Source organism: Ranitomeya imitator, chromosome 10 (assembly GCF_032444005.1).
Source record: "Ranitomeya imitator isolate aRanImi1 chromosome 10, aRanImi1.pri, whole genome shotgun sequence".
NCBI classification, from domain to species: domain Eukaryota; kingdom Metazoa; phylum Chordata; class Amphibia; order Anura; family Dendrobatidae; genus Ranitomeya; species Ranitomeya imitator.
This window is the reverse complement of record NC_091291.1, coordinates 109066237-109089897: the sequence shown is the minus strand read 5'-3', so window position 1 is coordinate 109089897 and position 23661 is coordinate 109066237. Positions and strand designations below refer to the sequence as shown.

At 48.4% G+C, this 23661-nt stretch overlaps 1 protein-coding gene across 2 annotated transcripts in view; it reads right to left on the bottom strand.

The window, feature by feature from the left end:
* VPS13D (vacuolar protein sorting 13 homolog D) overlaps positions 1-23661 on the bottom strand; it is a 292394-nt gene that overhangs the window by 80459 nt on the left and 188274 nt on the right. For both annotated transcript variants that reach the window (XM_069741463.1, XM_069741464.1), the window contains 3 exons: positions 18889-19037; positions 4269-4403; positions 2203-2370 (listed from right to left, as the gene is read on the bottom strand). In XM_069741463.1, coding sequence (XP_069597564.1) covers positions 2203-2370; positions 4269-4403; positions 18889-19037 — 452 coding nt within the window. The remainder of the gene's footprint in view (positions 1-2202; positions 2371-4268; positions 4404-18888; positions 19038-23661) is intronic.

The following is a 23661-nucleotide window of genomic DNA, read 5'->3' as shown; positions in this document are numbered from 1 at the left end:
CCAATAACATGATATTCCAACGATGTCACTGCAATGTAGGAAAGCAGATTGGGATACGGTGTTACCTGCGGTCACTTCTGAAAACGTCAGAATAAAAAAATCTAGCTCCAAGGATTGTACTACACAATTTAGAATGGCTTGATCTATTTAGCAAATGGTTGGCCGGTTACTTTTGGTTCTAAACTACACTCACTACTTCAATCCAGCTTCACCATCCTGGACTATTTGGGCCCCCCCCCCCCCCTCCATATTAATACTCAACTTACCATAGTCCTAGGAACTATCAGTCCAGTCTCTGTAAATTTAGGAAAAGTTGTAACAGCTTCACCATTTCGTGGTTTAGAAAAAGTTGACTCTTAGATTTTAAGAATGGCATGTTATCATCTCTTTGGAGCCTTTCCAGTTTTGGTCCCAGAACATATTCTGAGGACACTGAAGCCAGGGTTTCTTTGGAAGGATCTGATTCTCGGGGTGGCGAGCTTCATGGATGGACTGTGTGTGCTAAACTTTACAACATACAAGAAAACTAAACATTCCTTTATGTATGGGACTATGTAAAATATTCAGCTCACTCTCTGTCCCTCATTTACCCCTGTACCATTGCTCAAAAGCCTTTTGTTCCCTCCAGGCAGATAACATTAATCTTTTAGGGTATGGGAAAATACAGTAATGTAGCACCTTCTATTATTTGAGGGCATCTCTCTTTTCACCCTTGTGGGGACATATGGACGGCTTTCTTCTGAACTCTTTTACTTAAAACACTTTATCTCCATCTTTCTTTAAAACCCCTCATCTTATATGAATTCTGTTTGGGATATACTGTTATACTTTATCCACATGCCGGGGCCGAATTCATATAGACGTTGATGTGATCCACATTTCCTATTATACTCGACTATTCTACACACAATGCTGATAATCGAGCACAAGCCCAGAAAAGTTTTCGTTGTCAGCAGCACACAACTTCCAGGTTAGATCGGGAACGTGCTGCCGATGACATGCAAATGTACGGGGACCCAACAGCTGTATTGACACTTGTTCTACCCCATAATAAGATTTTCCTTTTTTCAAGAAAGGCTACACCTGAGAAAAAACCCCAGCTCTACTCCCTTCTCTTGCTTTAGCGCTACCTCGCTTTTGCTGCCCCGGTCTCTGCTGACAGTTTGATGCCGTAACTAAAATGCATATAACCGCTGCAGCTAATCACAGCTGTCAGCAGCTCGTAGAGAGAAGGAGTACAGGAATTACTTGCAGCGGTCACAAGTTTTGTAGATGTGATTGTGACATCTCTTTTCAGACAGTCAACGAGACCTAAGCAGCGGGTGGCGCAGAGGAAAGGTTGGAGCAGGGGAAGGGAGTATAGCTGAGTTTTGGGGGAAAACTGGGAGAGACCTGTACGGAGAAATTCAGCGTGGCTCCATTCAGTTGGTTTGGCGCTGTGGTATCCTGCAGAAAGGGTGGTCTGTAGTGATGACCGAGCGTGATCGGCACTGCTAGACACTCAATCAAGCATTGGGGTTCTCGATCGAGAAGCGAGCAGTGCCGAGTATCGCATCCCCGTAAGGAGAGAGAGGGGGGGGATTTTTCCATCTTCTGGAAAAACGCTCAAGTTTGCCATTCACATCCATTATGCTCACTTTTCGAGTCGAGCATATCCGAGGATCCGATGTGCTCAATTCGAGCACCGAGCACTTCAGTGCTTGATCAACATTAGTGGCCAGGAAAGGAAAAATAGTGAGGGATGCAATGTTATCATAGTAGTGCTGCATTCCTCATTGTGGGTCCCAGGTCTCATTGTGGTGGTATATCCAAGCCATCACTTTATAAAATCGGAAGCCCCTTTAAGAGCAGGATATGAACACTGTGCTCTTCATAATGAACACAGATGGAAATAAGGTCCATGCACATTATAGCCGCACACCGCCGGTTGTGGTCTCCGTTCCCGTAAAGTCCACTACCTGATCGCTGACTATACTGAATTCTTAAACAGGCCTGCACTTATTGCTGTGCTGCTGAAATATTAATCCTCGGCATGGAGGGAGCCTGCGTATGATGAGGTCTCGTGATCTTCCAGGGCCTGACAGTGACGTATGGCCCATACTGTAGAGTCCTCCAGTAAACTCCTAAGCCCGAGATACAGATTGGTAAAACAGACATTGCATCTCGGGTGACTCCCTCCATAAATAAAGCGTAGACGAGTACCTTTGCAGCAGAGTTGGAAACGCCGTGTGTGACATTTCGGATTAAGCCGCCAACATTTCCATACTTTATAAGACCGGATACTCCTTCAGACACATCATTCAACAGGCCCATTGGATTGCCAAGGAAATCTACAGAGCCCAAAATCTTTGCTGCTTGACTGAGCAACTCCTTTGAGACACGATAAAAACAAACAAGGAGGTTAGTCAGACAACTGCGACTCCGCAGCGCCATCACCTGCTCACATGTGCGCACTCATACATTTTAACCCCTTCCTCTTATGGACAATTTTCGTTTTTTTGCACTTTTCCCTCCCCTTTTTCCAAGATCCAGGACTTTGTTATTTTCCCATCCCTGGAGCCATATGAGGCCTTTATTTTAGGGACCAGTCGTAGTTTTGAATGATACCAACTATTTTACCATATAATGTACTGAAAAATTCCAAGTGTAGTATATGATCCGAACAAGGATAGCAATTGTTACCATCCACCTCTCGTGTCTCCCCTCTTTTCTCATAGATTCTAAGCTTCTGAGCAGGGCCCTCACTCCTCTTGGTATCTGTTTTGATCTGTGTTTATTATTATGCGTCTATTGTCTGTACAAGTCCTCCCTATAATGTAAAGTTCTTCGGAATAGGTTGGCGCTACATAAATAAAATTATTATTATTATTGAGCTTTTTTCCTTCAACTGAAGATTCGGGTTTGGCTTCACGTCCTAAGTAGTTATGAGCAGATAAGGCTACGTTCACATTTGTGTGGCGCAGCGTCGTCGACGCATACGTCATGCGCCCCTATCTTTAACATGGGGGGCGCATGGACATGCGTTGTAATGCGTTTTACGATGCATGCGTCATATTGACACACAAGACAGGGAGCAGAGGACGCTACTTGTAGCGTTTTCCCTGCGCCGACATTCCGGATCTTTACGATCTTATGACAACGCATGTGTAGCAAAACGCTGCGTTGTGTACATGCGTTGTTGGTTGTGTCGCCGACGCTGCGCGCAACAATGCAAATGTGAATGTAGCCTAAGGTGTTATCCGCCATGCTCGTGTGACAATAGAGTATCTCCGGCATGCTCCAATATTGGTTTAGTTGCTGTGTCTGCATGTCCTGCGGCTGTTCGACAGTCACAACACATGTAGGGATTTCCTGTTTGTTAGACAATCCCAGCATGTGTTGCGACTGTCAAACAGCCACAAGACATGCAGCCGTGAGGACTCGAGTATAGTATTCGAGCACGCCGAAGACACTCTATTAGCACACGAGCATGCTCAGATAACACCTTGCTCATCACTAGTCCTAAGTCATGCGGCTAGGGGCCTTTATATACTAAACCCATGATGGCTATTCTCCAACACCTGGCACTACAGTCCCTGTTCTCTTCCTCTGTGACGAGGCTTTTATCATTCTATTTCAAATACTTTACTGAACTTACAAGAGGTGTCCAGGCTTGGGGCTCAAGTCTGCAGTCACTGTGGACTTGGGAATCCTCGCAGCAGTGAGGATTCTCCGGTGCCTGGAGCGAGCGGTTATTTGACCACAAATATGCGATTTGCATATATGACGTCACAATCAAACTAGAAGTATGAAGCCACACTCAATTCACGAGGCCGTGCACGTCTAGTCAGGACGTGACCGCATGTATGCAAATCGCTTACTTGCAGTCCAGACAACGGAGAATCCTGACAGCAAACACACTGCGTACTCTGAGGATTCACAAATGTGTAGTCACATAAAGTGACTGAAGACTTAAACTCCAAAACTGGACAACCCCTTCAAGTGAATGGGGATAAGCCGCAATACCAGTTGCAACCACAAGAGAGGTGCTCTCTCTCGCTCTTCTTGATTTTTGCAGTGGAGAACACCCTAGAGTAAATCTGCAGTAGTACTAGAAGCCAACAGATCATTTCACCCATTTTGTACCTTCGCCGGTGATCGTCAGCTCATTTATATTGTAGGATTATTGGGATCGAGCGCTCCTAGGAATACTCGTCCCTGATAATCGTGCAGTGTAAATGCACCTTAAAGGGGTGATAAAGACAAAAAAAATCGTGAACGCAACTCACCTCTTGAAAGTGTTTAAGGACGTCATTGATAATGAACTCCCGGGATTCATATGGATGAACTCGGGTATAAGGATCCAGATCAATAACCGCATCCTCAAATTTGATCAGAGGGAATCCCAGCGTGCTCTTCAAGGCCTGAAATAAAACAAAACATATTACAAATGTATTTATATCTGATAAAGTGGTGGCGTAATGCTAGGCCATGACACCACTTTTTTTTTTTTAAATTCGTTTATTAACCATAATGTTGAGAAAACAACAACATAATATACAAATTTATACTCCTTAGTATTACATTCAATATGGAGTACGTACAATATATATATAACTGAGTATCACGGTGTGTGTTTAACATATCCTTTACTCCATTTAAACCGTACATATCTGACGTGGAGTCATGAAAAATTTACAGTTATTAAATCATAACTACAACTGTATCCTACTAACTACCTTTCTGCCGCCTGACAATAAACCTACACCCTCTTCTGCATGATATCTAGGGAGATTTGACGCTTTGCACTAGCGTAAATAACCGCGAGTTTATAAAGTTAGGTGAGAGGAGTTCCAGCCGCTCCAAATCTTCTCAAATTTACCTGGGCATCCTCTATTTTGATACAGTGTACGTTCGTACGGGATAATCGAATTTACTAACTCAACCCAGGCTCTGAGGGAGGGACACGAACCCCCCATCCACCGCATTGCCACCACCTTCCTTGCCATAAAAAGTGACTCCCGTAAGAAAATTGCAACGTGATGACCCCAAGTCTCCTCATCCCATACCCCAAATAGACAAATTAATGGCTCAAGAGGAACAGGGGCCAATACTATGGAGGAAAGTAATGAGGTTACCTCTTTCCAATATTGAAGAATGATTGGACAGCTCCACATCATGTGAATGAAGTCCGCATCTGGCAGGTGACAGCGTAGACATTCCGCAGAGCGGAGTCGACCCATCTTAAAAAGCCGCAAGGGAGTTAGATATGATTGGTATATTATATACAATTGTGTCATTCTGTTATTAACTGACGGGGATACCCTCATCGGGGACTCTAAAATTTCCTCCCATTCCTCTTCCTGTGCGTCAGTAATGAGTCTCTCCCATTTCCCCCTGATGAGTCTTATAACCGATTCCGCACCCACTGATAGCATGTAGGTATATAAAGAAGAAATGAGGCCCTGGGGTCCCTGGGATTTGAGGATTCCTATTAGAGGCAGAGACGAGATTGTGCGGCCTGTAGCCACCCCCCTCATATATGACTGGAAAGCTGACCTTAATTGTAAAAAACGAAAAAATTGGAATCTCGGAATATCATGTTTAGTCTGCAACTGTTCAAAGGACACAAAGGTCCCCCGGTCATGCAAATCCCCTACCGAGGTAACACCATGCATCACCCAGAAGGCGGTGGACGGGTGATGTAGCAGCATTGGAAAGTAGTTATTTTCCCAAAGGGGCATTTCAGCTATAATATCTGTATATCCAACAATTTTTTTTATTTGTCTCCAGATTAATCTTGCCAGTCGAAGCATGGGCAGCGGATGAAGGGTGGTCATTCTCTCCGACTCTAGAAAACCCAATGGACACTCTACCCGAGCAGAATGAAGCAGATGATGTTCAGAATTAGGAAGATAACCACCAGGCATCCACGTGACCAATGTCTTAGCCTGCCCGGCCAGATAATATAGAAAAAAGTCCGGTAACGCCGCTCCACCCCCCTGTTTAGGTCTCTGCAAAACAGAAAGTTTAAGTTTGGGCCTAGATTTTCCCCATATAAAAGAAGTTGTTAGGGAATTTAAATTAGTAAAGAGGGACTTAGGTACTGGTACTGCGCTATGTTGAAGACAATAACTAAGTTTAGGAAGCAGAATCATTTTAATTAGGTTGATACGGCCCGCAACAGATAGTGGGAGTTTGCTCCATGATGCAAATTTGGATTTGACTAGTTCTAACAATGGATAAATATTAAGTTGTAGATCAGAACTGCCACTTTGGGACATATAGATACCCAAATACTTAAAATTGGATACGACCGGTAGTGAGGACAGAGTTTCAAGATTTAGCATGGGGGCACAAGAGAGAGGCAGTAGAGCAGATTTGTCCCAGTTTATATACAGGCCAGAGTATTTACTAAATACATCTATGATAGCAATCACTTTGGGCAGTGTTTCCTTTGCCTTGTCCATGAACACTACCATATCGTCGGCATATAAGCCGATGGTATCCACCCGACCCGCTATATCTATGCCCCTAATATCCGGGGAGGATCTCATACGTATTGCCAATGCTTCTATTGCGAGAGCAAAGAGAGCCGGCGAGAGGGGGCATCCCTGACGGGTTCCCCTAGACAATGAGAGGGACTTAGAGATGGAATTATTTATAATTATACGCGCCTTAGGTTTCATATATAATACACTGATCCATCTTAGAAATTTATCTCCAAAGCCATATCTCTGTAGGCATGCTGACAGGAAGGGCCACTCAAGAGAATCGAAGGCCTTGGCTGCATCCAGGGATGCTACTGCCCAATTGTTATCTGACACCAAAGAACTATATTGAATTATGGATTGAACTCGCCTAATGTTAATAGAAGTATTTTTACCAGGCATAAAGCCAGTCTGATCTGGATGGATAAGGTCCAATATGATGGAGTTCAGTCTAATGGCCAGAATTTTAGTGAAGATTTTATAATCTACATTAACTAACGATATAGGCCGATAGGAGCCACATTCCAGAAGGTCCTTTCCCTCTTTTTTAAGTATAACAATATTTGCCTCATAAAAAGTGTCAGGCATACATCCTCCCTCCCATATGCCCTGGAACACTTTCAGTAGGAGTGGCGCTAGTATACCCCGATATCTCTTGTATAGCTCAACAGGAAACCCGTCCGGCCCAGGAGCTTTCCCAGAGGACATGTCCATTATAGCATATTCTACCTCTTCCAATGTGAATGCAGCATCCATAAGTTCTCGCTGAGTGGGTTTCAGCGTGGGGAATATTACATCTGATAAATAATCCAGACATTGTGAAACGCCGAGGCTACTTTTGGAACTATATAATGATTCATAGTAGTCATAAAAACATTGAAGTATTTCTTCTGTCGTGGACACTAATGAGCCGTCTGGCGCACGAATCTGCAATACTGTATTAGATGTATTATGCTGACGTACCAGATAGGCTAGAAATTTACCGGTTTGATTTCCCAATTCAAAGTATGACTGACGTGCGAAGAACAGCTTACGCTTAGATTTGGTGTCGATGTGCTGAGTGTACAATCTCTGTGAGGTCAACCATTCAATTCTATTGCCATTAGTTTGGCTAGCTATGTATGCGGCCTCCGCATCTTTCAGTCTCTGTTCCACCCTGTCATCCTCCCTCGAGGTCACCCTTTTTATGTATGTGATCGTGGAGGACAAACATCCCCTCAGGTATGCTTTGAGGGTATCCCAGAATAAATTAATGTTCTGGGGTCCCGGGTGAGACGATATGAAACAATTTAACTGATCCTCTGTTCTGTCGTTACTATCCATCAGTTTTAGCCAAAAGGGGTTCAGCTTCCAGACCGTGCCACTCCTTGGTTGTCCAAATTTGAGTTTAAGTATAATCGGGCTATGGTCCGATATCCCCCTATTACCGTGTTCTACACTATCCACCCACGCCGCCAGCCCACTAGAACCGAATATGTAATCTATGCGGGATAGAGATTGTCTAGTAGATGAGTGACAGGTATACCCCCGCACTCCAGGGTGACGCATCCGCCATAGATCAAGCCATCCACTACCCTCTATAAATGATGCCAATTGGGTCGGGGCTGAAGAGGGGGGCTCCCCGGACCTCCCGTCGTCCAATCTCAATTTATCAAGGTTATTATCCATGACTAAGTTAAAGTCTCCCATACAAATGACTTGTGCGTCTGGATAATTTAGAGCAAAGCTCATTGCCATCCGGAGAACTGACATATTAGCTGGGGGAGGGTTATAGACACATAAAATCACATATTCGCTAGAATTAATTAATGCATGCACAAAAACAAATCGGCCATCAGGGTCCCTTCGAGCCTCCTTAGCTTCCCATCTAACGTCTCTATGTATTAACAATGAAACTCCTCTCGAGTAACTGGTATGGAAAGCATGTATGTACCATTGTACCCACGGCTTCTGTACACATCGGGCTGTATCCCTGGTTAGATGAGTTTCCACCAGGGCTATTATATGGGGGTGATGGTGCCTGATTTGCGAGAAAACCTTAATTTTCTTTCGGGGGGATTTGATACCTCGTACATTCCATGTCATGCATACTATTTCAGACTCCATGACTACTTATCCAAATATGATACATGTTATTACTCAGGCAAAGGCAAAGGTCGAGGGCGGTACATAGGAAGCAAGAGCACTGTCGGCGGCAGTTTCTACTTAAATAACAGAGAAAACCAATAAAAGAAGAAAAATTGAACAAGAACCAAACAGTATAGGAGCAACGTCCTGTGCTCCCATTATTAAAGAAATAAGGGGATACCCCCGCTGGATTCAGCGTCCGCTATAGTTGGTAATCTGGACTTCTCCAGAGAGAGCTCCTTATTTGGTAATCCAAAGGATTCTACTTAACTAGATATATTCAGGATTCCTTTACTCAAGACTCCCCATGAGATCGTAACCATTCGGTCACCTCCGCTGGATCCGTGAAGAACACAGAAGAACCCTTATAGACGACACGGAGCCGGGCCGGGAAGACCATTGAATAGATGATATTTCTGTCCCTGAGTTGCCTCTTGATCTCCATAAATCTGGCCCTTTGTTTTTGAAGTTCCACAGAAAAATCCGGGAAGATCGAGATTACAGCATTATCAAGTTTAATGGGGCTTTTCTGTCGTGCCAGCCGTAAAATAGTATCTCTATCCTTGCAATTGAGGATCCGCGCCAGAAAAGGTCTAGGTGGGGCTCCGGGAGGAAGAGGTTTTGTGGGTACTCGATGGGCTCTTTCCACAGCAAACGTCGATGAAAATTCATCTCCCAGAGAAGATTTGAGCCACCCCTCTAGGAATACCTCAGGTTGTTGACCCTCTGAGCGCTCCGGCAGTCCGATAATGCGGATATTATTCCGGCGTAGTCTGTTTTCTAGGTCATCTGCCTTTTGTTTCCAGGCATTTATAGAGCCGGCTACTTTTGTCAACTTGGCCTCCATGGGTGTGATGGTATCTTCTACATGTGATACCCTCGTCTCCACTTCTGTAATGCGTCCCTTCATAGTCTGCATGTCTTGACGGAGGCGCCCCACCTCAGTGTGTACATCCTCTATCTTTTCGGTGAGAAATGTTCTGGTTAGGGAAATAGCTTGCATTAACTGGTCCGACGCTTGTTTAAGTGTCAGTTCCTCCTGTTCGCCTCCCTCAGCACCATCAGAGGGACGATTTTTGCGTTGCACTTGAGAGGGGTTATTTCTAAGATTACGTGTGTTATCAGAGGGATCAATTCTGGCAAATTCCCTCAGTTTGTCAGCTGCCCCTGAGCCCTTAGTGCGCTGCATGATTAGCAAGGTCAGAGTCACAATATATATATGTAAGCCCAGCAGAGTTGTCACAGGGTGGCGTCCGTAGCGAACTGAGAAGTTATAAATGGGACAATCTCAAAGCTCCACTAGGGTGCCACGCACCAGGGAGGGTTCACCGTGCCTGCAGTGTCAGCAGCCAAAAGAGGGATCCAAAGTCCTCAGGAGTAATGGCACCGACAAGTGGAGTGTCTTAAATATGAGGAGCGCAGGGCCCAATTTTCCAGGGCACACACCGCGCGTCCTCCCAGTATGTCCAGGATATGTGCTCGCTCCCCCACTTCTACAGCGCTGCAGAGATGTAAAGATGGCGCCGCGTCTTCAACTGCCGAAGCGCGCGCTTTGATGGTGACAGCCGCTCCACACAGGCACCGCTTCCGCCCGGTCTCTCACTCCCCCGGTGCACCGCGAACCCACAGCACCTACCGCAGGTGTCGGCAACCGCCCGGGGATCAAAGCGCGGTCCCGTTCCGACTCAGAGTGGCACCGCGTCTCTCCCAGCAAAGCGTGCTCTGCCCAAGATGGCCGCTTCCCAGCCACAGGTCCGTCCCGAGATCCTCAATCCTCGTAGCTCCCCGGTCTCACCGATCCCCCGGCAGGGTCCCGGAAAGCCTCCCGAAGTCAAGGGGGTCCAGCGGTGGTGAGTATATCACCGTATGCAGGGGTCTTGGTGCAGGATATTAGGAAGGATTTGGGAGCTCTCTCACAGTGCGTCCTCTCTCCTTCACTACATAGCCACGCCCCCCATGACACCACTTTGTGATCACCGAGGTTCCGAGACCCCAGAACTCCTGAGAATGGAGGGGTCTCAGTCTCAGTTACTTTCTTTCTGTTACCCAGCTGTGCAAGGAACGGAAGCTGGCCCCATTCCTCAACGGAACAGAAAAAATAAGAAAGACTGAGACAGACATGTCAGGAAAATGGACAGATCCGCTGTAGGCTGTGCGCTGGATTTTATTTTTTAGGATTGAAAAATTGGATTCAATGGTGCTTTTTTCTTTTTTTGGGGGACAGGGGGTTGGATGTAGTTCGCAAAATTTTTCGCCAGTGAAAAAAAGTTTGTATCTTTCCAAATAAATGGACATAAAATTGTATTTGCCACTTGGTACATAGAGGAGAGAGACAACCTGGGAAGTATTAGCGCTACTTGATATTGCCACTTGTAGACAGGGACTTGGAGTGTAATGGAGCATAACACTATGGAAGTTAATGATGTGTGTGAATACCCTCTTCTGGGTCAGCGGAGTTTTACTTTTGGAGTAGTGATGCGTGACGAGACCTTGTAACGAAACTTTAGCATCTGTAACCTGGAGAATATAATTTGGGGCATTAATTCAATAAGATAAGATGACAGTGGAAAAGAAAGACCTATGTGACTGAGTCACTAGTGGAGAGGACAATGGAAGATCTGTATCGGGGAGGCTAGCACCACGGCATTGCCAGCCATGAAAACAGGATTTTTGGTTGCTTACCGTAAAATCTGTTTCTTGAAGCCTCCATTGGGGGACACAGGAACCATGGGGTGTATGCTGCTGCCACTAGGAGGCTGACACTATGCAAATAAAAAAAGTTAGCTCCTCCTCTGCAGTGTACACCCCACCGACTGGCATTAAACTCTTCAGTTAGTGAGAAAGCAGTAGGAGAAAGAACAAGGTTGAAAAACCATAACCACAAACTTGAGAACTGTAAACGTGAGAACAGTCAGAGAACATATAACAAAAACATTGGGAGGGAGCTGTGTCCCCCAATGGAGGCTTCAAGAAACAGATTTTACGGTAAGCAACCAAAAATCCTGTTTTCTTTATCGCCTCTCATTGGGGGACACAGGAACCATGGGACGTCCCAAAGCAGTCCCAAGGGCGGGAAAAACAGACTTCCATCAGGTCCGAGGACTCACCACTGCTGCCTGCAGGATCCTTCTGCCTAGGCTGGCGTCCGCCGATGCGTAGGTATGGACCTTGTAAAATTTGGCGAACGTGTGGATGGAAGACCAAGTTGCCGCTTTGCACAGCTGTAGGGCGGAAGCCCTGTGGTGCACCGCCCAGGAGGCGCCGACTGCCCGGGTAGAGTGAGCCTTAATCCCAGGAGGGGGCACTCTGTTCTTGACCCGGTAAGCCTCCAAGATTGCCATTCTGATCCATCGAGCAATAGTCGCTTTAGAAGCCGGCTGGCCTCTGCGCGTGCCATCAGGAATGACGAAAAAGGAATCCGACTTCCGGAAAGTGGACGTTCTGTCCAGATAGATCCTCACAGCCCTGACAAGGTCCAGCTTGTTCAATGATCGCTCCAGAGGATGAGTCGGAGCTGGACAAAAGGAAGGTAGAACGATGTCCTCGTTGAGGTGGAAGGTGGAAACCACCTTAGGAAGAAAAGAAGGTGGGGGCCGGAAGACCACCTTGTCCTGGTGAATGACCAAAAACGGAGGACGGCAAGACAGTGCCGCCAGCTCGGAAACGCGGCAAATGGACGTGATGGCCAAAAGAAAGGCTACCTTGATGATTAAACTGATAGAGGAATCTCCCTAAGAGATTCAAAGGGAGAAACCTTCAGAACGTCCAGTACCAGGTTTAGGTCCCATGCCTCCACAGGGGCCCTGTACGGCGGGACGGCGTGGGCTACGCCCTGAAAGAAGGTCTTAACCTGTGGCCGAGAGGCCAAGGTCTTCTGAAAGAGGATGGAAAGCGCAGAGACCTGACCCTTCAGGGAACTAAGAGCCAGGCCCGAATCCAGTCCTGCCTGAAGGAAGGCCAAAAGAGAAGGCAGGGAAAAAACCATAGGCGGAACGCGGTTGGACTCGCACCACCGGAAGTAGGCCTTCCAGGTGCGGTAGTAGATCCTGGAAGACGAAGGCTTCCGAGCCTGAATCATGGTGTGAATCACCCGGTCCGAAAGGCCAGACGCTCTCAGAACCGCGGTCTCAACAGCCACGCCGTTAAACTGAGCGACCGAGAATTCGGGTGGCAGATCGGACCCTGGGACAGTCTGGAAGGCGCCAGGGAGCGTCCGCGAGAAGGTTGACGAGCTCCGCGAACCAAGCTCTCCTGGGCCAATCCGGGGCGATCAGGATGACCGGCACCCCTTCCGCTTTGATCTTCTTCAACAGTTTGGGAAGTAATGGAAGGGGTGGGAACAGGTAGGGCAGCTCGAACTGTGACCAAGGAATGGCCAGAGCATCGACGCCCACTGCGAGAGGATCGCGGGACCTGGAGACGAACTGCGGAACCTTCCTGTTGACTCGGGACGCCGTGAGATCCACATCCGGAGTTCCCCATCAAAGACAAATCTGATGGAAGACCTCCGGATGCAAGGACCATTCCCCTGCCGCGAGGCCCTCGCGGCTGAGGAAGTCGGCGGCCCAGTTTTCCACGCCGGGGATATGCACCGCGGATATCACCGGAACCGTTGCCTCTGCCCAAAGGAGGATCTTGGATACCTCGGCAAGGGCCAAGGAGCTCAGAGTCCCCCCCTGATGGTTGACATATGCCACAGCCGTGGCGTTGTCCGTCTGGATCCGGACTGGAAGGCCCCTGAGGATCCTTTCCCAGTGGCGGAGGGACAGGAAGATGGCCCGAATTTCGAGGACGTTGATCGGCAGAGATGACTCCTGCAGCGACCAGCGGCCCTGGACCGTCAGGTGGCGAAAAACCGCACCCCAGCCGTGCAGGCTGGCGTCCGTTGTCACCACCTGCCAGTGAACTGGAAGGAAGGACCTGCCCTGGGAGATGAGAGGTGACGTCAGCCACCAGTTGAGAGACCGCCTGACCCGAAAGGAGAGTTTGATCGGTCGATCCAGGCAGAAGACCGACCTGTCCCACTGAGACAGAATGGCTTGCTGAAGGGGTCGCGAATGGAATTGGGCGAAGGGAATCGCTTCCAATGTAGCTACCATCCTCCCCAGAACCTTCATGGCCGAACGGAGGGAGGGAGGTCGAGGACACTGGAGCAAGCGTATGTCCCGACAGAGTGGATCTCTTGTCTGTGGGAAGGAAGACTCTGCTCTGACGAGTATCGAAAAGCATGCCCAGAAAGATGATGCGCTGAGAAGGAATAAGGCAGGACTTCTATTGATATCTATTGAGCATAGAAACTCCTGAGCCTCCATGGAAGCAATTACTGAACGAAGGGTACCACAAAAAGATTCGAGTAGAAACCCGTGAAGCGTTCTTTTTCTGGGACGGGAACGATTACCCCGGATTTGAGCAGAGAAGCGATGGCTGAGAAGAAGCCCGGAACTAGAGCGGGGTCTCTTGGAGGACGGGATTGGAAGAAACGATCCCGAGGTCGGGAAGCGAATTCTATTTTGTATCCCGAGGATACAACTTCCCTGACCCATGCATCCTCTACTGCGGAAAACCAGACGTCCCTGAAAAGGAGAAGACGGCCGCCCAATCTGGGAGTTGGGCTGGAGTCTTGCCGAGAGTCATGCCGAGGTGGATCTTCCAGTCCTGGGCCTTGAGGATCTACCCTGGGAGAAACGAGGATGCCAGGACGGAGTGGGCCTAAAGGACACCGCCTTCTTCTCTTGACGTGCCTGTGGCCTCTGTTGCTGCTGGGAAAAGGAGTTTGACGCAGCGAAGCGACGAAAAAGCCGAAAAGAACGAAACTGTCGTCTAGGAGGAGGGCGACGAGGCTTAGCTTGGGGGAGAAGAGAACTTGTACCCCCGGTGGCGTCCTTAATTATTTGGTCCAGCTGGGAACCAAAGAGGCGAGAGCCCTGGAAGGGCAGACTAGTGAGGGACTTTTTGGAGGACAAGTCCGCCTGCCAGGCCTTGAGCCAAACGGTCCGGCGGATGGCAACGGCATTGCTGGAAGCTTGAGCCGCACAAGACGCGACATCCAGGGAGGCGGAAACCAGGTATTCACCAGCGTGGGAAATCTGGTTGGCAAGTTCCGCTAATTGCGCGGGAGGCGCCCCATCCAGGATACCTCGCCGAAGATCCTTGGCCCATTTTGAGATGGATTTTGAAGCCCAAGTGGACGCAAAAGCTGGACATAGAGCCGCTGAAGCCGCTTCAAAAGCAGATTTCGCGAAGGATTCTATAACTTTATCGTTAGAATCCTTCAGAGATGCTCCGCCGGACAGAGGAAGCACCGTGTTGGTGGACAGCCTGGAAACAGGGGGGTCCACCGAGGGAGAGGCCGTCCAATTGGCGGTAAGTTCTGGAGGAAAAGGATATAACACACCCAGGCGTTTTCCCCTCTGAAAACGCCTAGTGGGGTTCTCTCTCTCTCTGGACACGATTTCCTCGAATTCAGGATGAGGAGCGAAAAATTTTGAAGGTGGTTTGGCCCGTCTAAACGAAACCGCCTGATCTGCGGGTTCTGTAGAGGGATCCTTGATGCCACATGTTTGGTTTATTGCCCCAATGAGGTTCTGGACTGTCTCACTCATGGTGGCGATTTGGTTAGGATCCAGCTCCGAAGTATCCTCCGAAGGCGCATCAGATAATGCCTCGCCTGACTCAGGGGAGGAGGATCGGTGGGACACCAACCGCGGGGGAGGGCCGAGCGGCGAGATGGAGCGCGAAGAGGACTCAGACCGACGTTCCTGTCTGGACCTTTTGTGGCTTATCAAGGAGAGCTCTGGCCGCGGTTCCTGTGACCCGCTGGCTACGGCCGGGGTCTGCAGGGGTAACCGATCCAGCGCGGACACCAGGGTTTGAGATACCCGTGTTAAATCGGCCACTGATTGTGACAGAGAGGCGGCCCATCCTGGGATGGGGGGATCACTCTCGGGCGGAACAGCCGGGGGATCCTGGGCGGTGGGAACAATCGGGTTGCTGCAGGACTGACACAGCGGGGAGGACTGACCTGAGGGAAGTTTGCTGTTACAAGACGAACAAGCAAAGTACGTGACTAAGGCAGAAGAAGAAGTAGGGGGGCAAGAGCGGCCCCCTTTAGAGGTAGACATTTTGAGAGGTCCTCTGAAGATGCCAGTGGGTTAGGGGACAGTGGGGCAGAGGGGGGTGTTAGTCTGCAGTGCAGCTACTCACGGACCCGTCCTGGAAGATGTCCCACTTGCCGGAGGAGAACTCCTGCCCTGAGGTGCTGGATTCTGTGCAAATTTTGTGCCCACGGAGGATGCAGTGGCGAAGGTGTGGGGCGCGCTGCGTGAGCTCCTGCAGCTAAGAAGCGGTGAGCACACACAGACGCTGTCCCTGGAGGAAGGGGGCGGAGCCAGACAGGGGGGCGCCGATGAGCAGGCACAGTATGTCGGGCGGGAAAAAAGCCCGCCCGATGAAGAAGGAAGTGGGCGGAGCGCGGCACCGGAAGTAGGCCCCGGGAAAAGCCGGGGCATAAATTAGAAGCCGGTGCACGCTGAGAAGAACCCCCGCGGCGCAGACACTGCCCGGCAAAGCGGCGCTGAAGCCGCCGCATGAAAGAGAGAGAGAGAGAGCGCTGCCGCCGGAAAAGAGTCGCCGGAGTAGGCCCCGGAAAAGCCGGGGCCTAAATTAGGAGCCGGTGACCGGAGAGAAGATCCCCGCTGCGCAGACGCTGCCCGGCAGAGCGGCGCGGCAGCCGCCGCATATAAGAGAGGGAGCGCTGCCGCCGGTGAAGAATCGCCGGAGTAGGCCCCAGCTGGCTGTGGAGGTGAGCGCCGCCGGAGAGGCCGCCGCATAGAACGCTGAGGGGGGAACGCTGAGGGCAGCTGGTACGCCGCAAGTAGGTCCCGGAAAAGGCCGGAGCCTAAATTAGGAGCCAGCGACCGCTGAAGGAAAAACTGCAGGCAGGAGAGTGCCGCAAGCAGGCCCCGGGAGGACGGGGCCTGAAGGAAGAACGGCGACCGCTGGAGGAACGCGGTGGGGCATGGAAAGGTAGCCACCGCGCAGGGAACGGGGAAAGTGCTGCAAATGCAGCGATGACCCGCGCTGAGTCCTGGGAACCCCTTTAGAAATACTCACCTAGTAAAATCCCCCGTCTTCTGCTACTAACCTTGAGAAGGTATCAGACGTCCATAGGAGCTGCTGATGGACGTCCTCGTCTCCTCCGACCGACAGGCTCTGGTGGGCGAGTGGGTGGGGGACGGGCCAGGACCGGACTTCTGAGCACGCTTGTGTGCCAGGCTCTTGGTCCTGCTGAGGGATCTATGAGGATACGGGGTGGCAGTACACGCCGTACTCATAGTCCGCTTGAGGGACTACAGGTGTGACAGCTCACCCTGTATCCCATCCGGAAAAAACCTGAAAAGAAACTACGCACATTGAGGTAGATAAGGGTCTAATGAAAGACCCGTGTCCACCTCCTACTGACACTAAGCTAAACTGAAGAGTTTAATGCCAGTCGGTGGGGTGTACACTGCAGAGGAGGAGCTAACTTTTTTATTTGCATAGTGTCAGCCTCCTAGTGGCAGCAGCATACATCCCATGGTTCCTGGGTCCCCCAATGAGAGGCGATAAAGAAATGAAAGGCTAGCTCCTTCCTTTCCTACAAGTCAGGATGGCCACATTGAACCTTTTTCTGTACATATCACCTTGGGTAGCAATGTGGGACGTAAGGTGCCATCCTTTACATCTCAGGCTCTGAGGCGGAGGGCCATACAGTTTGCATTTTGAGAGCGACTGTCCCATTGCAGGAGATACATTTTTTTTGCCTATATAAAGTGATGGCCTATCCTTATGTCTGACTCTCCCTACTCCCCTCGCTCCTTTATGGATGACTAGCTCTGTACATTAGTAATAGCTCTGCCCGATATTGCTGTTCATTCCTATTCACTTAAAGGGAATGTCCATTCCTGGAGGACCCTGCATAATCAATATAGAGGCAAATGGAAAGTAAAAACAATGTGCCCTCACCTCCCGCAGCAGCACCGTTTCCACTTCTGTTTCTGCCAGGTGACTTGACATTGTTGTGTTATGTGACCGCTGCAGCCGATCAGCAGCTGCTGGTTGTCTTCTGTAGTCATATGACAATAATGTCATGTCATCCGTGCTGACATTACTGGAATGACGCTGCTGTGGGAGGCGATTAATCACTGTTTTTATTTTCTATGGGGCTCTGAATTTTTTAAGTGCGGGTTATCAGGTAGTGAGCAACCCCTTAAAATGGGACTCTGTGCATCTGAATGGTAACACCCGGCTCAGCCACTATAAAAAGTGTGGGGTTGTATCTGGCACACGAGGAAAGAAGAGTGGTGCTGCCTGCACCGGCGATCGCAGGGGGTGTTCAGAGGTAGATCCCTGTCGATCTGGATATTGACGGTTTATCCTAAGAATATACCATCAATCATCAAACCTTATAAGCTATATTTCAGGGCAGAGGAATCAGGAACCTTAAGGTACCATCACACATAACGATTTCGTTAACGATATCGTTGCTTTTTGTGACGTAGCAACGATATCGTTAATGAAATCGTTATGCGTGACAGCGACCAACAATCAGGCCCCTGCTGGGAGATCGTTGGTCGCTGGGGAATGATCAGGACCTTTTTTTGGTCGCTGATCACCCGCTGTCATCGCTGAATCGGCGTGTGTGACGCCGATCTAGCGATGTGTTCACTGGTAACCAGGGTAAACATCGGGTTACTAAGTGCAGGGCTGCGCTTAGTAACCCGATATTTACCCTGGTTACCATTGTAAAAGTTAAAAAAAAAAAAAAAAAAACACTACTCACATTCTGATGTCTGTCACGTCCCCCGGCGTCAGCTTCCCGCACTGACTGTCAGCGCCAGGCCGTAAAGCAGAGCACAGCGGTGACGTCACCGCTGTGCTCTGCTTTACGGCCGGCCGGCGCTGACACAGTCTTCAACGATGCCAAAGTCTTTCCCCTGATCGTTGGTCGCTGGAGAGAGCTGTCTGTGTGACAGCTCCCCAGTGACCACACAACGACTTACCAATGATCACGGCCAGGTCGTATCGCTGGTCGTGATCGTTGGTAAGTCGTTTAGTGTAACGGTACCTTTAGGCACACCAGGAAACTACAAATCCCATCATTAGCTGACAGAGCATATTGGGGGTTGTAGTTTCATGACTGAGGTTCTGGATTTAAACCGGAATTTTTCCTTGTTAGCATTGAACTGCCATAAAATACCAAAAAAGTATAAAGTAAGCTCCTCTACCCACCAGGACTGGGCTTCTAACCTACCTTGAGGTCAGGCGGAAGCTTATTGGATGTAAATACGCTCAGTTTAATCTGTGGCACCGAAATTTTTAGATTTTCAAAATAATATCTTAAAGGGGTGCTGTTCTCCTCTCCGGTCTTCTCGTGAATATTTTCATCCCATTTTTCAACTTCTAAAACGAAAGATAAGCAAAAAATGACATTATAAAGGTGTGCAAACGATTATTATGCTAGGCCTTCACTTTAGAGAAATTGCAGAGGTGTTCTATACTTACCATTAAAAAACAAAAATGTAGGATATTTATGTCCTCCCTTATTACACACAGGCATGAGCCAAATCATCTTGACACCCATCCATAACACAGCGGACAAAGCAGGACGCACGAGATGAAGTGTCGTTTCTGAAAGGATCTCATCGCTATCGCAGATTTCTTTTTTTTTTGGGAGGTGAGGGTTACAGTGTTCCACAAAGGGTACATGAGACTAAACAAGGTCAATAAACAGTCTACAGTCTGTTGATGGACCTGCACGGAAACCACATGGGATTTCCATAAAGTCCTGCAGGAAATATTAATAAATTGCTTTTTAAAGGGCAAATGCCATAAACCCTTAGTTTGATATGTCATATGTACACATGATGAGATGACAGTCCTCATACCTATCACCCCTGACTGATGGAATAAATAGTAGGCGCCCTTTACCCACTGCTCGGACATTTTTACTGCCGCGGTTTCTGAGATCGCCCTTTCATCTAGCGGTGGTGGCTTGAGAAATTAAAGGGTAATCCCAGGATAGGAAGACATCTCTTAACCTCAGGACAGAGGATAACTTACTGATCGCTAGGGATATTGTGCCCGCCAACCATTCTGATAATGGGCCTCTGGAATCGGGTACCTCGGACCTGCAAAGCCTGATCTTACATGGAGATGAAGTGCCCGTCCTCCACCTCCGCTCCATTCATTGTTTCCAAAAGCTGCGGAGCGCTGTGCTATGCTTTCTCCGGCAGCGCCGTAGACAATGACTGGAGCAGAGTTCACGCATTCACACTTCTGCTCCATTCAAGACGAAGCCGGATTCCTCCGTTCTCAAAATCACTAGGGGTCCGAGTAGCCGACCTCCCGGTGATCAGAGAGTTATCGTCTTATCCTGTGAAGACTTACCATCTTGGGAATATTCCTTCACACATATTAGTAAATTATTACTAGTGGATTTCTCCTTTAACAGGATCGATCCACCTACACAAACCCTATCCTTAACCGGTTAGAATATATTGACGACGTCACAGAGGTCACCACAGTACAGAAAACTGAACTAATAGTAATAGCCGACTTGCATTACCTGGTCGACTAAGAATATATGACCCCCATCTGACGGCAGAGGTTAGAAAAGCAGCGATCGTGGCGGAGGCATCATTAGAAGCCTGAATACCCCATATATACAGGTTTCTTTCCTAACCTCACCAGATCCTACACTTATTCTGGATGTGCGAATGCGTCCTGCAGCTTTTAATTCTTCAGCGGTGCTATTGGCAAAGTGCTGAGCGAGGCATTGTGATGTGCTGGCTAATTAATCGACTAAGCTGATCCCCCCCCCCCCCCTATTCCCCTGAACAGCTTTTCTCCCAGCCTGCCCCGGGCATTCAATGACAGCATTATGCAATCTGTTCTGCACTCTCGCTATTCAAGTCCTGCCAGAACCCCGGCTTAGCAGAATGTCTGGGCTAAATAACAACTTGTAAGGGCTTCAATAATGCCCCTATCTCATGATCCGCAGTCCCCTCCGCTACAGCGTGCACTTTTCACCTTTTTCCATCTATTGTGCTGCGCTAACGTCAGTCGCAGCTCCACAAAAGCGGGAAAGTGCTGGTGCGGCACGGAGCGCTGTGCCATTATGGTAAAACCCTAGGAGAAATTCTTGTGCTTCAGCGATGATAATGAGACTATCCGGACAGGACGTGTTCCTTATCACTAGGGTCCGGTTTCATTTTCTTCCTAAAAACACAATGAAAGCTCCTTTCCCCCCCAATTTATGAGCCGTTCCTTTAAGATATCAACATCAGACACTAATGGAAAATTCTACACAGAGAACGAGTCCGTATGCTCGGCCCCCACGTATAGCAATCTGACCATCGCTGCATGGATGACAAGTGACTGGCAGATGCCTTCAGTGTTGGGCCTGGGCAGGGGGAATGTTGTGCCAGCAAGATTTTGCAAAGACAAAAACAAAACCTGGACTAAGATCTGGGACAGAGAGTTTTCCTGAGCAGGAGGCGGACATCAAGCTGCACCCAAGACCAGAGCGAAGCGAGGGGGCTCTGTGCATTTACTGGGACCCAATGGTCACAAAGATACATGGGGATACAAGCAGTCTCCATTTTTGTTTTTAAGCTGACTAGGTTGAAAATTATGGTTCGATTCATTTCTTAATATACCTGGCTGACATTTACCTTGTCTATGTACTCCTCAATTGCAGCACCAAGAAGGAAAAGTCGTGGAATTACGAAAAGTGTAGGATGGACAGACATGTTAGTGATATGGAAATGATGCAAAAATGGAAACAAAACTTTCCAAACGTGTATTTATTAAGTGTTGAATATGAGCGCAAAAAAAGAGGATTTTTGACACTAACTAGTGAAGAGTGAGCGTGTTCGGATAAGGTGTTATCTGAGCATGCTCAGGTGTTATCCGACTGTCTTCACCATGCTTGAATGCTATGAGAAAACACAGTAGTTTGACGATAAATGGCTTCACCCAACCACTAACCATCAGTAGAGAAAAAGATTTGATGTTATCATTCATCTTCTCTGAAAAAAAGGCCAAGAAAGCCAAAATTCTGCTGGGGTATGTAAACTTTTGAGCACAACTGTATGTCTTCACTTTGGGCCAGGGTGCAATAGGGTGAGAGTAGGGACACCGACGTTGAGCGGGGGAGCCATGGAGTACAAATTAGGGTGCCGACCTCCTGTAAGGAGGGGAGAGATCTTAGGAAGAGATAGGGATCTATTAGGATCACACACCTACCTCCTGGTAATAGTTTGGTGACCTGGTATTGTCTGCAATCACATGTATCTGTCGGGCAATATGTTTGTATGCCTTTAGATAAATAAATAAAAGTTAATTTTTAGGGGTCAATTCTTTTTTACGGTTGTATCGGTATAATTTTGGCCTCGTCCAGAAATCTATGATTTTTGTCAGTTTCCTTCCCCCTCTGGCAGCCGATACTCCTTTCTTACCTCTTCTGTGAGCCAAGTCCATTGTTACCGTTACAGCTGTGCTCCTGCCCTGACAAGCAGGCAGAAAGTTACTTCTATTGGCTTTTCTGCAGTGAACAGACAATTACTATGCTGTTGGGTGCGGACTGAGCATGTGCGTCCACCAACACTCCGCTCGTTAGGTGGATGTGCACGTTGCTGTACACTTTGACCACCAGGTGGTGCCATGCTAATCAAGGAAATGTCCTAATTTTTCACTGGATTACGGCGTATAAAAGGCAATAATGTCCATTGGTGGGACAAATCACTTTCTGAAAAAGTGATCCACTATAAAGCTGATCTAAAGGCTTTATAATCGGCACGTTATTGGAGATTTCCATAGAATGAAACTTTTTTTTTTTTTTTTTAGGTGTTCCACAGAGTGAAACCTGGGAAAAGAATGAGTGTGAATCCCCTTCAAACAACTGATCAGAAGCAAATCAGTGGCTCCAAAAGCAACAGCCATTTACCGAAGAACTAATGAAAACCGGCTCCATTTTACCCGGCAATCTCCTCTGCATCACAAAGGCCGGTCCTATTGTCCGATAAGTCAATGCAACAGTGGGCCGATTGTCTCAATAGACAGATTTCCCTTCTCGGCTGTCAGGGCAAAAAGACTAATGACCGTCTAAAGCGCGGGTTATCTGCAGCAATGATCAGAATGCACCATTTTCTAGGTCTCTAATAAAGCGAAGTCTGAACAAAAAACCCCCCTGCAACAGAATCACACCGGCTTTCTCATGAAGATCAATGGAGTTGGTAGTTGATAAATGTACGAGTTCAGGGGGAACGTTAGTGTCTGATGTCGGGGGGCCTTCCTGTGAATGCCGTCATTTACACAATGCCATGAATAGATCTTTATTTGCGCCAATCATGGTGGTGCCAGCTCCTGTATGTTCCCCGGCTACCAATGCCGACACTTTAAAGGGCCAACTCTAGAGATGCTGGGATCACTCATACATACGCCGGCCATGTAGTCCAACCAGGGGCCTCCGGAACAGCAGGGTCCCGGCGAGGATTGGACTCCACCTGACCTCTGGCAACCAGACATTGAAGGCCTAGAAGTTGCAGGATCGGGCCGTATGGATCGGATGGGACTCGGTGACCGCTTTCCGCTCCACATTGCCAATTCACTGGTTCTATGTCCTACAACCATGCCATGGACACCCCGCAGGACCGGCTCCTTGGAGATGCTCCAAACTGGTCGTCATTCAGCCTTATCATACTCGATACATCAAGTTTAAGAAGCGATTACTCATTTGCTGCCTATCATAACGAGATCATAATGGAGATTCTAGGAGCCAAGGACAGGAAATATCACTGCCATATTCCGACACCAGCGCTCCACTAGTACACGTCAATATTTGCCCAGCGCTCCCGGTGACACCCCCCCATCATTAGTCCACAGGCTGCAGGGGGCTTATTTCAGCTACATGAGTCTTGTGCGCCCCCTGGTGGAGTTGTGCCTAATTTTGCACAAAGGATAAACCTTGTTCCCAGCTTCTCCCATTTAGAGGTGTAAATAACAAAGATCTGGGATGTGCGCA